The 14,014-nt window shown below is 39.1% G+C and overlaps 1 protein-coding gene across 1 annotated transcript in view; it reads left to right on the top strand.

The window, feature by feature from the left end:
• The window catches only part of NETO1 (neuropilin and tolloid like 1), a 90,143-nt gene extending 82,506 nt beyond the window's left edge, over positions 1 to 7,637 (top strand). The window contains exons 8-10 of the mRNA XM_019632258.1: positions 3,768 to 3,881; positions 6,010 to 6,568; positions 7,564 to 7,637. Of these exons, the coding sequence (XP_019487803.1) occupies positions 3,768 to 3,881; positions 6,010 to 6,568; positions 7,564 to 7,624 (734 nt within the window). The 3' untranslated portion in view covers positions 7,625 to 7,637. The remainder of the gene's footprint in view (positions 1 to 3,767; positions 3,882 to 6,009; positions 6,569 to 7,563) is intronic.
• Positions 7,638 to 14,014: the final 6,377 nt, after the last annotated feature.

Raw genomic sequence — 14,014 nt, 5'->3', positions numbered from 1 at the left:
ACATGTGAAGCCCTGTAAGAGATTTAAGAAATACACATTTTTAAAAGCCATGCTCCTAGCCTCAAAGAACTTGCTGGGAGAGATGAGATGAGATAGCATAGAGTGCCAACCTCATTTAACAGCTGTAATAGGATTTACGGAAAAGATCATTTTCTGAGAGGTTGGAATATTTCAAAACTGTATTGATGAGAGTTCTGATGGGATTTGGATAGCCAACGGAGAAGGGATATTCCTGGGCAGACAAGGAGTGTGTGTGTGTGTGTGTGTGTGTGTGTGTGTGTGTGTGTGTNAGACAAGGAGTGTGTGTGTGTGTGTGTGTGTGTGTGTGTGTGTGTGTGTGTTGGGGGGGGGATCGTGTGGCCACTAAGTGAACAATACCAGGAACACACTGGGGGGAGGGGGGGTTGTGAGCAACACTGTGACTGCAGAGTGTAACCGACATCCTTGAAAGAGCAATAAGAACATAGCTTGATCTGGGGGCATGAAAGTGCCATGTAATTTTTTTTTTTTTAAGCAGGAGCTAGAAATGAGACTCTTTCTTAAACCATTGCATAGAAATTCAGAATCTGATATATTTTATTTTTGGTGTCTATGAAACAAAATTGATTTGTGTTCAAGGAGTGTAAGTTGTTATACGTTTGTTTCTTTGCCATGGCAAGATTCGCTTTTTTATTTATTTTTTGTTGTGGTTTGCGTGGCAAGTCTATGCACATGAGCAAAGGTGAGGGGGACAAGATGGAGGGCTACCTGGAATAGTAATAATCTTAAACAGTGAGGATGATTCCAGTTACCGACACGTCCGCATGATGATTTGATGTAAAGAAGTGTGTCGGGAATGTGATTTACGGGCAGCCCTGGCTGCCCTGTACATTCAACTCCAACCACCAATATTTAATGATAAATGATGCTGGGACTTTGATTAGTAGCTTATAAGATATTTTCACAGCTTCTAAGCAGCAGAAACTGAACAACATTTGGAGAATTTGGAATTCAGTCTCAGTGCTCTTACAAACATACTATCGTATCACTCAGTTATAGAATGCAAAGCAATTTTAATGTATATATTAATTTTTAAAAAGTAACCCATCCTATTTAATAATAATTATAATAATTTTCCCAACTCATTTTAGAAGGCCAATAAACATTTATGCTCTTTTAAAGGTATTCTTTACTTGATGGATAACTGTACTTTCAAAACCACTGCAATTTGTTAGGTAATGTGTCTTTTACATTTTTTTACTAAAGCATTTTGCAGCCACTCTATTCTATTTGCAGGAAACTCCTGTTTGTTCTGTGTCCACATTTTGACAAAACTCATTATCTGCTAAACAGACCGTTTCAGTTCTGCAAAAGCCACTGTGGCTGACTTCAGAAATTCAAATTTAGTGTCTTACAAAAAACAGATTTTTGCAATAATATATTGGGTCATTAAAAATTACATTATAAAAGATTTATACAATGCTTAAAAAATCACTAGCCCAATAAAATGTGAAGCATAATAGTTTTCAAAATGACTATTGCACATTTCCTACTCACTAAATTCTTTTTTTTTTTTTTTTCAATGTGACTGTTCCATCTTTTTACCTTTTAACCAGGGGTTGAAAGTGAAACCCAGCAGAGGGAGGAAGAAACTCTCTTCTTCTGGGAAAGGGGATGGGGGTGGGGGGGCCGAGGGCTTAAAGGACCCAGTTGTCTTGGGTTGGCTCAATCTTTGGGTGCTCTTAGATTTTCAAGACATGGGTGTTTGTTTGTTTGTTTGCTTGTTTTTTGTTTTAAGGATTCCTTTAGGAGTGCTAAAATATACTAAGTTGTCTTATGCAAAGTACCTTCCTGACAATTTTGATTAATATCGCAAATACAGTTGACCCTTGAACAACATGGGGTTAAAGGCACCAGCCTCACCCCCCAATTTTGACTTCCCCAAAACTTAACTACTAGCAGCCCACTGTTGGGTGAGAGCCTTACCGATAACATAAACAGTCGATGAACACATAGTTTGTATCTTATATGTATTATATAGTATATTATTACAATAAACTAGAGGACAAAACTGTTATGAAGAAAACCGTAAGGAAGAGAAAACACATTTACTGTATTGATTGAAAAAATAAAATCCATGTATAGGTGGACCCGTGCATTTGAAACCCATGTTGTTCAAAGGTCAACTGTACATTTAAAGGTGGTGCCTTTCTAAAATATCTGCAATATATAGTTTTGAAGGTGAAAAATTTGTTACAACATGACTGCAGTGTTTAGAGAATATCGATCATTAAGAAACTTTTGCTGATTCATTAACCAGTATAAATTTTGTGTTGGAGCAAATGTGTTTTTCTAGAATGCCTATTCTTACAAGGGCCACAGAACTATCATTGAGAAAGATAGACGCTAAAGTTACATTTTATGAGATACATGGGATGATTACAAAGGTAAAAACAAAAGTTTTTGTCACCTATAAACCCTAAAGTAGCATTACTCTAGAGACTGATTATTCTAAATACCCTATTACTCTGGTAATGAAAGAAGTACGTTTTCCTAACATCGAAGTCGCATCTAACATTTTACTTTGTTGTATGAAACTCTTTACTATTTCTTATATTTACATAGCCAAATTATACACCTTCCTGAGCTTCATATTTTACCTCCCAGCCCCCTAAATGCATTATAATATGGACATTAGGGACCTTTGCACCTGAAGTTCCCAGAATGTGTGAAATACATGCAAAGTAGGCTAATTTCATCACCATATATATGTTAAATGTTGTTGGGAATAATATATGTTTTTCTTATGTTGATCAGGATTACTTTTCTCCCAGTCTCAATTTCCATGACACCCTTCGTCTTTTTTATATGCTTAAATAAAGTTATAGTGTTTCTTTTGCTGTATACCCCCTTCATTAGTATTGCATAAGCATAGACTTTTCAGAAGCATTTAAATTAAGCCTTTTTGCTCAGTACAACTAAATCTGTGCATACAGAATATGAAGTGTAATACTGTGCTTGTGGTAGGCACTTATGTTTTGCTAAATGAAGGCACCAAGTAAAAAAACGATAAAGAACCGTATGGGTAACGTGCTTCGTTTTTACGATGGAGACTTCCTGTGCCTGGTTTACAAGCCACCCACCCATCTCTAGAGGAACCCAGCTTCATTAGTAACACAAGAAATAATTGTGCTACCACCACACCACCACTTCTGAGAACGTAATGTCAAATGGTCTATCTCAGTGTGGCAGCAAATTATCATTGTGATCTTCTTGGTTTTTTTGTTTGTTTGTTTGGGGTTTTTAAAAATATTTTATTGGGGAATTGGGGGAGGGAACAGACAAGTTGCTGTCGTTTTGTTCTTCAGTCTAGTTGTGGAGGACGTCGCTTCACTGGCCCATGTTGGTATTATCATTGTGCTCTTCCCGGCTGAGGCAGTCGCTCACTGGCCATTGGTTGGACGGCGGCTCACGATGGCTCACGGCAGCTCATGAAAGCTCACACCCACTGCCTGCCACTCAGGCAGCCCCACTGCAGCCTACGCCATCTCTGGCACTCACGGCAGCCCAGCTCCAGGTCGAGCTGTTGTTCACCATCTTAGCTGTAGAGGGCGCAGCGTCACTGACCCTCATGTGGGATCCGAACCGGGGCCCTGCTGCTCAGAGCTGGCGTCCCAAGCCAACTCCTAACCGACATACCACTCTCTTTGTTTTTAAGATTTGCACTGTGAGTGGTTTGCTCCTGAGCATTGTTTATAACTCCTTTGTCTTTCTCTTTTGGCTTTTAGCTCCCTGTGAAGGCAACACTTTCTTCTGCCACAGCAACATGTGTATTAACAACACGCTGGTGTGCAACGGACTCCAGAACTGTGTGTATCCTTGGGATGAAAATCATTGTAAAGGTAATGATTCATCCTTGAAGTTTGCAAACCCCCCTGCCTGGCGGTGGGAAGGACGTTTATGCCAGTGTTTCATGTGGATCAGACAGCCTAAAAGATAGAGCATAGAGTGGCTTTTATGAACTTTGTGTGTGTTTTATACGTGATTGGTAAGCCTTTTTCTCTGTCAGCCCTGCCTGCTGTAACCAGGGGTCTCATCCATTCACGCAGAGTGGACCACCCTTAACCTGCGAAGGCTCATTCAAGGCCTCTCCGTACTAAACCCTGTGAGGCCATGGAAAAGAGACGGGAGCTTTTAGGGCAGTGCCCTGTTTCCTGTCACATCGCGTGCCCTGAATCTCTGGTGGCGTCCGCCATGACTCCAGCTTGCCATTGCTGGATGTGGCCCCTTACTCTAGAGAGGGCACATGGAAGGAACGCTTGTGCTTCCCAGCACTTCCAGCCACTTAAACTCAGCTTCGATTTGGTACCTAAATACTCTTCTTCCTTTCCAATGACGACAGTTTGCGAGGTCCCGCTGCCTCCTGCAGCCTGTGCACAGGCGTCTGGTTCTGTGGACAGTGATCTTGGCTTGGGCAGAAATGTTGCCTGTGTTCGTGAAGCTGAAACGACCAGCCGTACACTTTTATTCAGATTTGATAGTAACCACTGGCAAAGGAAGGGAAACAGGCAGATAACTCTTTCATGCTTAAAGCCCAGTGGTCTTTATAAAACACCTTCTGTGGGCAGCAGCCGACAGGCAACCCACTGCAGCCCTGTTTCATATGGTCAGTAAGAAAGGCAGAGCTGCTCCCAGATATTCGAAGGCGAGACGTGAGCACGGAGCCCGTTTTGTGTCTAAGGAACCACTTTGGAATGGGTGGGAAGTTAAATGTTTTGTGAAGACTCTTATCTCAGCGCTGTGGATTTCCATTGCTTTCGAGATTGCCTTAGGCATGAGCATCTGCACACTCTGTTCCAAATCATGTAACTTCCTTTAGGGAAAGCTGGTGTGCTGTCTGTCCTTGGGGGCTGCCCCTCTTCAGGGGAAAACCGTCCGTACTGCATCCCTGGGGGCGTGGGGAGCAGGCACAGTGGCCCCCTCTCTCAGTAACATCCCTGCTTTATGCAGAGGGCACACTGGGCAAGGGTGGTAACGTCTGGTCATCTCAGCTGGCTTCCAGACGGTTCCACTGGATGCGGGAGCTGGGCCTCCATGCTCAGCCCTCCGCCCCTGAACCAGGCTGGGGCGGGGAGGAGAGCCCCCCTGCCTTAGCCACCCCCGCCTGGAGCTGAGTGTCTGCAGTGTGGATGGGGGGTGAGAAATGCTAGCAGCTTGCCCCTCAGGGGAGGCCCTGTGGGGAGGCAGAGAGCTGTGGGGAGAGGCAGCCAGCATGGCCTAGAGCCTCCCTGTACAGCTGTTGTCATGATACGCTGGGGCCTGTGGGGGCTTAAGTGCCACAGACCCTCCGTGTTCTTAAAGACGTGCAGGAGGTTTTTTTTTTTTTTCTTTTTCTCTTTCTTTTTTTTAATGTACCTCCTGTGCTGTGTGCCATTAAGATAATTTCCCAGACTTTAAATGGCTGGGATTTTTAAATCTAATTTTTTACCACTCATGGTGGTTTCTTTGGGGAAAAGGACCACAGACGCCATAGTGCCACCTTCCAGAAATGTCTGTCGTCAAGTTTAAGTACCTTTTGGGTTCAGAATATCATTCTTGCTTTGACTTCAGTTATCCACATCAGGAATAAATTCACAACAATATAGGTGCAGCCATGTTCCCAGTAGTGGAGTTTGGAGGTTTTCTTTACACCGAGGAGAGGAAAAAGAATTTACTGCTTTTAAAATTAAGAGACCATCCCCAGGTGTCATTCAAACGGTGGTATGACCTTCTCCAAACATACGTTTACATTTAAAGCAGGGACGCTGGGCAGTGGGAGGGCTGTGTCGAAGGCTAGGAGACAGGGTCCTTGTGAAAAGTGGGAATGTGGGTTCACATCTAAAGGTGCGTTCGTGCTGCTCTGAGGCTGTAAAAATGCTATGCTTAGCTTGTTGCATCTGAAAGTTCTCTGCGCGCGCTTTGACTCCCATATTAACGCGTGGTGGGTTGTTTCTTGTTCTTTCTGTTGTTTTCACTCCTCTCGACCTGTAGAAAAGAGGAAAACCAGCCTGCTGGACCAGCTCACCAACACCAGTGGGACTGTCATTGGCGTGACTTCCTGCATTGTGATCATCCTTATTATCATTTCTGTCATTGTGCAGATCAAACAGCCTCGTAAAAAATATGTCCACAGGAAGCCGGACTGTGACCAGACGGTCTTCCAGGAGGTGTTTGAGCCTCCTCATTACGAGCTGTGCGCCCTCAGAGGCACGGGGGCCGCCGCGGACTTTGCCGATGTGGCAGATGACTTTGAGAACTACCACAAGCTGCGGAGGTCCTCTTCCAAGTGCGTCCATGACCATCACTGTGGGTCCCAGCTGTCCAGCGCGAAAGGCAGCCGCAGCAACCTCAGCGCGCGGGACGCGCCTGTCCTGACCGAGATGCCCCCCCAGCCCGTCAAGCCCCTCGTCCCGCCCGCCAGCCGGAGGAACATCCTCATCATGAGGCACAACTACTCGCAGGAGCCGGCCGCGGCCTGCGACATTGACGAGATCGAGGAGGTGCCCACCACCAGTCACCGGCTGTCGCGACACGACAAAGCAGTCCAGCGGTCAGTATCTGTAGATTTTTTGATGACAACCATAACCTGAGGACTGGAATGCTTCCAGAACACCGTGTTCTAGTTTGTCTTCATATGTCACTTTCTCTTTCGATGAATGGTTTCCACCAGAGTGTCTCGACTGTCCCACCCTCTCCGTTGTCCCCGATCAGGGCTCTCTGCAGCCTCCCGAAATCTCATCCGTGTGTGTGTGTGTGTGTGTGTGTGTGTGTGTATGCATGAACCAAAGATAGTTTATTTATTTCCACACATATATAAGAGGCATTTCTACAAAAACAACGGTGTTAGTTTTCATGACAGATTTCCATTGAAGGTGTGTGTCCACGTGGTCACAAATGTCGTCCCAGTCAATATTTATATCTTTTAATAGATGAAATGATATTTTGAAATAGTTGCCTTACCGAGATGGTGAACTCCATCTCGTTGAATAATTTTAAAGTAGAAATAGCATATTTTGCAATATAATGTATTATATTTTTGGTATGAAAATGAAAATACTTTTTTCCACATATCACATAATAGTTGTATTACAAATTACATAGGCTATAGCATGCTATGCTAAATACTAGATATTTATATTTAAATGTAGCAAACATTAGTAGAAATATTTGATTCAGTTTCCTTTTACTATAGAGACAATATCATCTGCATTATATTATTAGCCCTAAAATGAGTACAAATTTTGAGGAAAGAAATTTTAAATTTAGGGAAATAGTTATTTTAAATCCCCAAATCCAATCTACTTATGTCTTGTTTTGCATGCTAACTAGTGTGTAGTTTGTTTTATAAATGTACATACTTTCTCGATTTATCATCCATCCTCAAAACCTAAAGTATTTCAGTTGATATTTTTGCATGCTGATGGCAAAACTCGATTTCCATAGTTTTATGAATTTTTAGGAATGCTTTTAAGTAATTACTTGTGTGCATATTTATTTCTGTGTGCAAATATTACTTTGTTGAATGAAATAGCCGTAACGTTCCAGGTTCTGCCTCATTGGGTCTCTAAGCAAACATGAATCTGAATACAACACAACTAGGGTCTAAAAAGAAAATTCAAGGTAAGCAAATGCCCTCGGCCCCTTCTCCCACTCTGTTGTACTCTGTTTTGTTTTGTTTTGTTGCACTCGTCTTGTATTCTTTTAGGGAATGGGCTATTTATTCACTATTCCCTGAGATACATGTTTCATAACCTTTTATGATTAGAGATACAGTGGGTTAAATGCTGATGGAGGCTGATTCTTAGTACATGTGTGTTTAAAATAAATGTTAATATTCTCACCATCAAGCATGGTACTACATACAGCATTAGTAAAGAGGATGTTCAATTAATCAGTTAAATGTTACATGTTTTAAGACAAAGATACAAAATTTAATGACCTCTTCCAAGAAATATTACAAGAAACCCAAGGTTTTCATAATTGAAAAATTGAATATTGTCTCAATATAACTGAAGCCAATACATAAAATTGATAATAATTTTATTGATTTAATTTGGCAACATTTTACTCCAAGCTCATACACTAAGTGTTCGCTGGTTCTTATCCAATTTGGGCACTCTTATTTTTGCATGACTGTGTAGGTGATTTCATCAAAATTAATGCAGCATGTTATGTTGGATGCTTGGTAATGTGAAGCGTTTCATAAGTACCCGTTGTCTGTGTGTACCTCTAATTTGTCATTGGGTATTGTAATGGTTTTACTTTTAGCATTTGATAGTCCATATCTATATTAGACTAATTTGTCTCCAGTAAAATTTGCTTGACAGCTAATCTCTTTAAAACTCTTCAGACCTATCAACTAGGTGAATGCTTTTCCATGCTCTATATGACCTTGCTACATTGGTGTGTTTGTATGCATTCTTCATTGGGAGAAAATGTTTTAACTGTGTTTTATTTTCAGAGAAGAACTATTTATACAAACATGGGGACTGTGAAAAGAAAATTCTATAGTGAATTGTGAAAAGTGGACATATTTCTAAATTCATTCCACTGCCTTTATCCAAACTTAAGAATTACAGACATTTGTTATTTCTTCGGCAAGACACCCCCGCTGCACAATGAAGTGTTCATTTCGTAATTTGGTTGCTGGCCACCAAGTGCTCCTTAGTATTTAAATACATTTTGAGATTTACTGGAAACTTGAAGAAGAAATTAGTTCCTGATTAAGACTACCCCGACTTTATTTTTGCTGTCGGTTTCACTTTGTTTCTATGTTGTTTTACGTCCCTGTTATATAATTGTACATTGTGCGATATGTGAAAAACAAACAAACATGATTTTGGATGAACTTTGCATTACCTGTATACTGTTTTCATTATATAGACTGCTTGAGAATAGTGCATTCCTGAGTGATTTTGAACATGCTACAGTGAAAAGTCACAATATGGACCCTGAAAACAGCAGCTAGAGTTCTTACGGACTATAACATCTGTTGTTGTGTTATGATTAAGTGCAGCCAAAAGTGACAAGTAAAATGACTAGATTGCAATAAGAACAATCTCATTTTTTTGATCTTCCCCATATACCCCTACTTCCTTTTTCATTTCTTATCAAAGGGAAATGCCCAGTTTCAGAAATAGTTTTGGGAATCTGGTTATTTTACCATTTACACCCTTCAATAGAAATGTTTTCTTTCTTTTTTTTTTTTTTTGATTGAGCACTTAGCAATATGATTGAATTGACAGTTTGAGAAAATACCCTGCATGTCAGTTCTGGATATTTCAGTTGGAAAAATATCCTTTTTATTAGACACATTGTAAAAAGCATGCATCCTCCAATACTACTGTTACTCTTCCATTTCTTTGTGTCATATGCTTGCTACTTGTAACTTTTTATATAAAGATATATAAAAATGTATAATAATTTCCTAACTTGACTTATGAGAAATGTTTTCTTCTATTAGAGTTATTAAAAAACTAACTTCCAGAAGTCCACACTTTATATCAACTCTTTCCACATTTTAGGCTATAGGATGTCCTTTAGCATTGAGGCTTCTAGCTCCAAAATTTTATGAAATATGTTTTTGTTTTAGAATAGGAGAGTCTTTTTTAAATGCTCTAACATCACAGGGCATTTTATGACCCACATTTACACCAGTCTGAGTTGTTCTTATACTAAGGCACACATATGATACCTGAAATCTTACTAATTAAGATATGTTTAAATATGAATAAAGTAAAATCATATATTATATTGGTTTGTCAGAAAAGTCATGACATATTTTTTCTCTGTTTTTCATTGCAAAAATGCATCATGACTTTTCCAACAACCCAATGTTTAATTGCTGTTGAATTATATACACAGTCTATAAAGTTTGACTTAGAGACTGGGTACTTTTAAAATATTGAATGTGTATTCTTAGAAAATAAATTTTAAAAAATCAGAATTACTATGAATCTGCTTACCCACATTTCCAACACGGCTGAATTCTAAAGAATTCTGTCCTTCAAATAGTGAAACAGCCTCGTCTACCACAACTCAGACCTTCCTTCTATCTCAAGCAGGCTTTCCAAACCCAACACATGAATTACCCGTACGCATCCCTGTTAGGAATTCAATTTCCTATGTCACAAAAACAAATACATGGCAAAGAAAAGAAATTTTAGTGATAGAAAAAAATGAAGAATTATAACCATTCTGAATAGTCTATATTGAAAAAATGTCAAGCTACAGAAATAATCGCTCCCATGAATTTGATAAACTGGTAAATAGAAAAACAATATCTTGAACATAAGAAAGATTATTTTTTTTTATTTTGCTACATATTTTTATACACATTGCTTCTGTTAAAATTTAGTCTTTTTTAATTGACTTGACAGATTTATTTATTATCATGCCTACTTTTACGCCCTCTAATTCAAAGTTGATGCATCTGCATCCGAAGATTGTGTTTTAAAGGGATCAACCGTATTTTATTACTTTATTTAGAAATCTTCGTAGGGTCCTTTATACTTTGAATGAATAATCTCAAAAAAAGGATGATGTACATGACAAGACGATAACAGCAGAAAGACAGGTAAATAAATTAGGTGAACAACTCACCATCCCTTATTCTGTGGGAATCTACAAACCTTCCATCTCCAGCTCTTCCTAAATATACATGACTTCTTCTGATTTGATGCTTCACTGCTTAAAAGATATTGGCACCAGAAGTCCACTCATGAAGACTTAAAAAAAAAAATCCAGCTACACTAAGTATAATGATAAAGATGGATTGCTTACATATATTTAATACATAACAACTCCATAGGAACACACAAAAAATATTTCCAGTGAAGAATAGGCCTCCTTAGGGGTGATATTAAAAAACATTTAACAGTGGGCATTGGCTCATTAGGAAAAAAGACAGTGGTAATGCTGAGGCAGTGTCCTGGGGGTGTTCTGGTGTCCATGGCTTAACTCTGGATGCCAGATCTTGGAAGTGGGGCCTCCAGGATACCTGGGAGATTTTCTCTGGAGGCCTCTGGAGGCTGCTCTTTAAAAGTCAGTATTCAGTATTGGAATCTGTTCATATAGTTAAAACTCCTATTTACTGACTATCGGACCATCTGAATATCAACCTTCAGCTTATTTTCAAATGGGGAGACTCTGGTGGGTAAGGAATGAGACGTTTCAAGATTTTCGAGATGTTTCAGTGTGTTTCAAATCAAATTATTTTAGGAAATATATTTTTGATAAAGTGAGTTCAAATATTACTTACATAAGTGCTTTCTTAATTCCATAAGATGTTTTCAATGATGTGATTACACACAGTTAGTTCATTTGAAAATAGCTGTTTTCATTTTATTTCTGTATGTTTGAATTCACTTTCAAAACCTGGGAGGCCTGTCATTCTGTGCAATACCTGCAAAGCCCCGAATTAAGCTATTTAACTTCTGTCCAAGTGCATTTTAGTTGCCTAATTCACTGCTGGTGTGATGATTTGGAAATAGCATTTTTTTGTACCTGATTTTATACACATGTCATTTTTATGCATCATATTGCAACATAGACATGTAATGTTTAATTTGTTATAATTAACTTGCATTTGACTTTGTAATTAAAATGAGGCTAGAAACGTAATTGGAGATTAGTATCTTTGGACTTTTAAATGAGAACAATCCACATTTTAGAGATGCTGACTTTTCTGTTTCACATTTTTTTTTTCACTAAAAATATTTCAATGAGTCTGACTCCACAAACTGTTGTTCTTGGTATTTAATAAAGTTAGGTCTTCAACATTATCTGAACATTCACTTAAGCTATTGCATCAACTTTTCATATATTTTTCCCTTAGGAATTTGACTTTTCCTTAAATTTGGTAGCTTTTTAAAAAATTCCATGAATGGATTTTCCTTAACCTCAGAATATCACAATAAATTGCAAAATATGATAACTGGTTCTCGTTGCCTTTATTAAAGGAATAGCAAGTAAGTTATTGGTGTTTTGGTGATAAAATAAATAATAGCATTTTATCTTATTATGAAGTTTGTATATTTCACTAATAAAAATGAGTCCTGTCAGACCCAATGGGGGCGGGGAGGGATAGGGGACAGTTAAATAAAGGAAATCTTAAAATTATCTGAATCCTAAATGTCTATGATTTCAAAAGTGGGTTTCAGTTTTGTGCAACTTCACTAAAATGAGTTAGTTTTGGGTCATGTCCACTGCACACACCCCTTCTCCTTTGCTCATTTCTGTTTATCTCACTCATGACACAGAGGGCCCAGCCAAGAAATGATTAAATAGATGAAAACAAAATAAATAAATAAACCTTAAATTAATTAATATCTATTCTTATCCATATTAATCACCTTATTAATAGCTATATCTTATCCATTCAACTTAGAGGTTGAATATAGTAGCAATATTATATTATTAAAATAGCCAGAGATGTGGTTTTATAAAAAAAAAAATCCTGTTCAATAAATCTGAGGCCCTTTGTTAATAAAGAATTATCCTGATAATTTTATTAACAAGTTTACTTAAGTTGTATTATGGGAATCTGTAACTGAATTATACTAGGCAAACAAATCAAACAGGGTAATGAAAATAAATGCAGATGACTGATGTCAGAGACTCCTGATGGCTCATTATTTTTTTATTATGACCTGTGGTCCTGTACTTCCTTATGTGTTATGGAAGAAGCAAACGCACTCTTAATACTACGTCTGTAATTCGTCAGAGATGTGGATAATAAACTTGATCTGCTTCAGACTTATGCCATTTACCAGGGTTGGTTTCTTTAAGCTTCTTTTTCCTGCTCCAGTATTATTGCATGGTTAAACCACTTCTGAAATTCATGATAATTTTGCAGTTGCTGTGCTCTCCTCGTACCCAACTCTTACCACCTTTTCAAACTGAGACTCTGAAACATGTTAGTTTACATCGGTTCATTCTTTGGAAAATTATTTTTTTTGCCCAGGAGGGCATATTCATAGTCACAGATACAGACACCAAATGTTAAAGTGACCAGAAAACATAAGCAATGAATTGCTTGAAGTATACATCAGTTCGGTATACTTAGAAACCACGAGTCATTCTAGATATTTTATTTCACACATATATTCACTTTATGAAAAAAATGTGTCTTTAAAAACATTGCTCTTTAGAAGTAGATCATGATTGTTAAGATGTAGCCTAGGAACACATTTTCATATAATATACTGGCCCAGTTTTCTGAAAGGATGGTCTTCATCTGTTAAAAGAGATGAATTATTCAACTAGTTAATTAATTGAAATTGGTAGCGTTAAAGTGTTTTATAAAATGTTAACACACTTGGGCGGAGACGCTTTCTCTCTGTCCTTTTCTAGAGCTCACCTCTTTCTCCCAACTTGACTGAGACTTTTCTAGACCACATAGGGATTTCCCGACCTGATGCTTAGTTTCCAGTCACTTGTAGACAGCCGTCATTAATTAGGGACGGTGTTCGTTGATAAGATATGGTATCTCACCTTCAGATCAACCCTGCTCGAATGGCCAGGGCTGGGCCTGTGCACACTCATCATGTCTTTTGCTGCAGGTCCCGGTTCAGCTCTCGTCACAGAGGGTAGTAGAGGAGCACTGAAAGACACATGGGGACATGGAGGACTTGCTTTTTTGTTGGCATCCTGTTCCTGTCAGCATCATCTCAGAAACACGTAAATTCAACAGCAGCCACCAGCTTCTTTTAGCTCTCGGGGACCTCAGAGCCGTTTGCACCAGCTCGTGTGACCTCCTCAGAGCTTGGAGCCCTGCTTTTGGGGGACACCTTCTGGATTCTGGACCCTGGAAACCCCAATTATTCCCGTTGTTTCCTCAATCCTGGGGCTGGTCAGGCTTCGTAGAACTTTGTGTCACTTCGTGATTCCCTGTGGGCTCTCCAGCCTTCAGACCTGGGGAGCAGATTCCCTTTATCTGTGGATGTAGCTGGTATGTTTTCTGTTTTACTGGCCAGCGGGTTATGATGGATTTTAA

This window comes from Hipposideros armiger, unplaced genomic scaffold (genome assembly GCF_001890085.2).
Source record: "Hipposideros armiger isolate ML-2016 unplaced genomic scaffold, ASM189008v1 scaffold_1112, whole genome shotgun sequence".
In the NCBI taxonomy this organism is placed as follows: Eukaryota; Metazoa; Chordata; class Mammalia; order Chiroptera; family Hipposideridae; genus Hipposideros; species Hipposideros armiger.
Note: the sequence above shows the minus strand (reverse complement) of the source record. Positions and strands in the feature narration are given on the sequence as shown.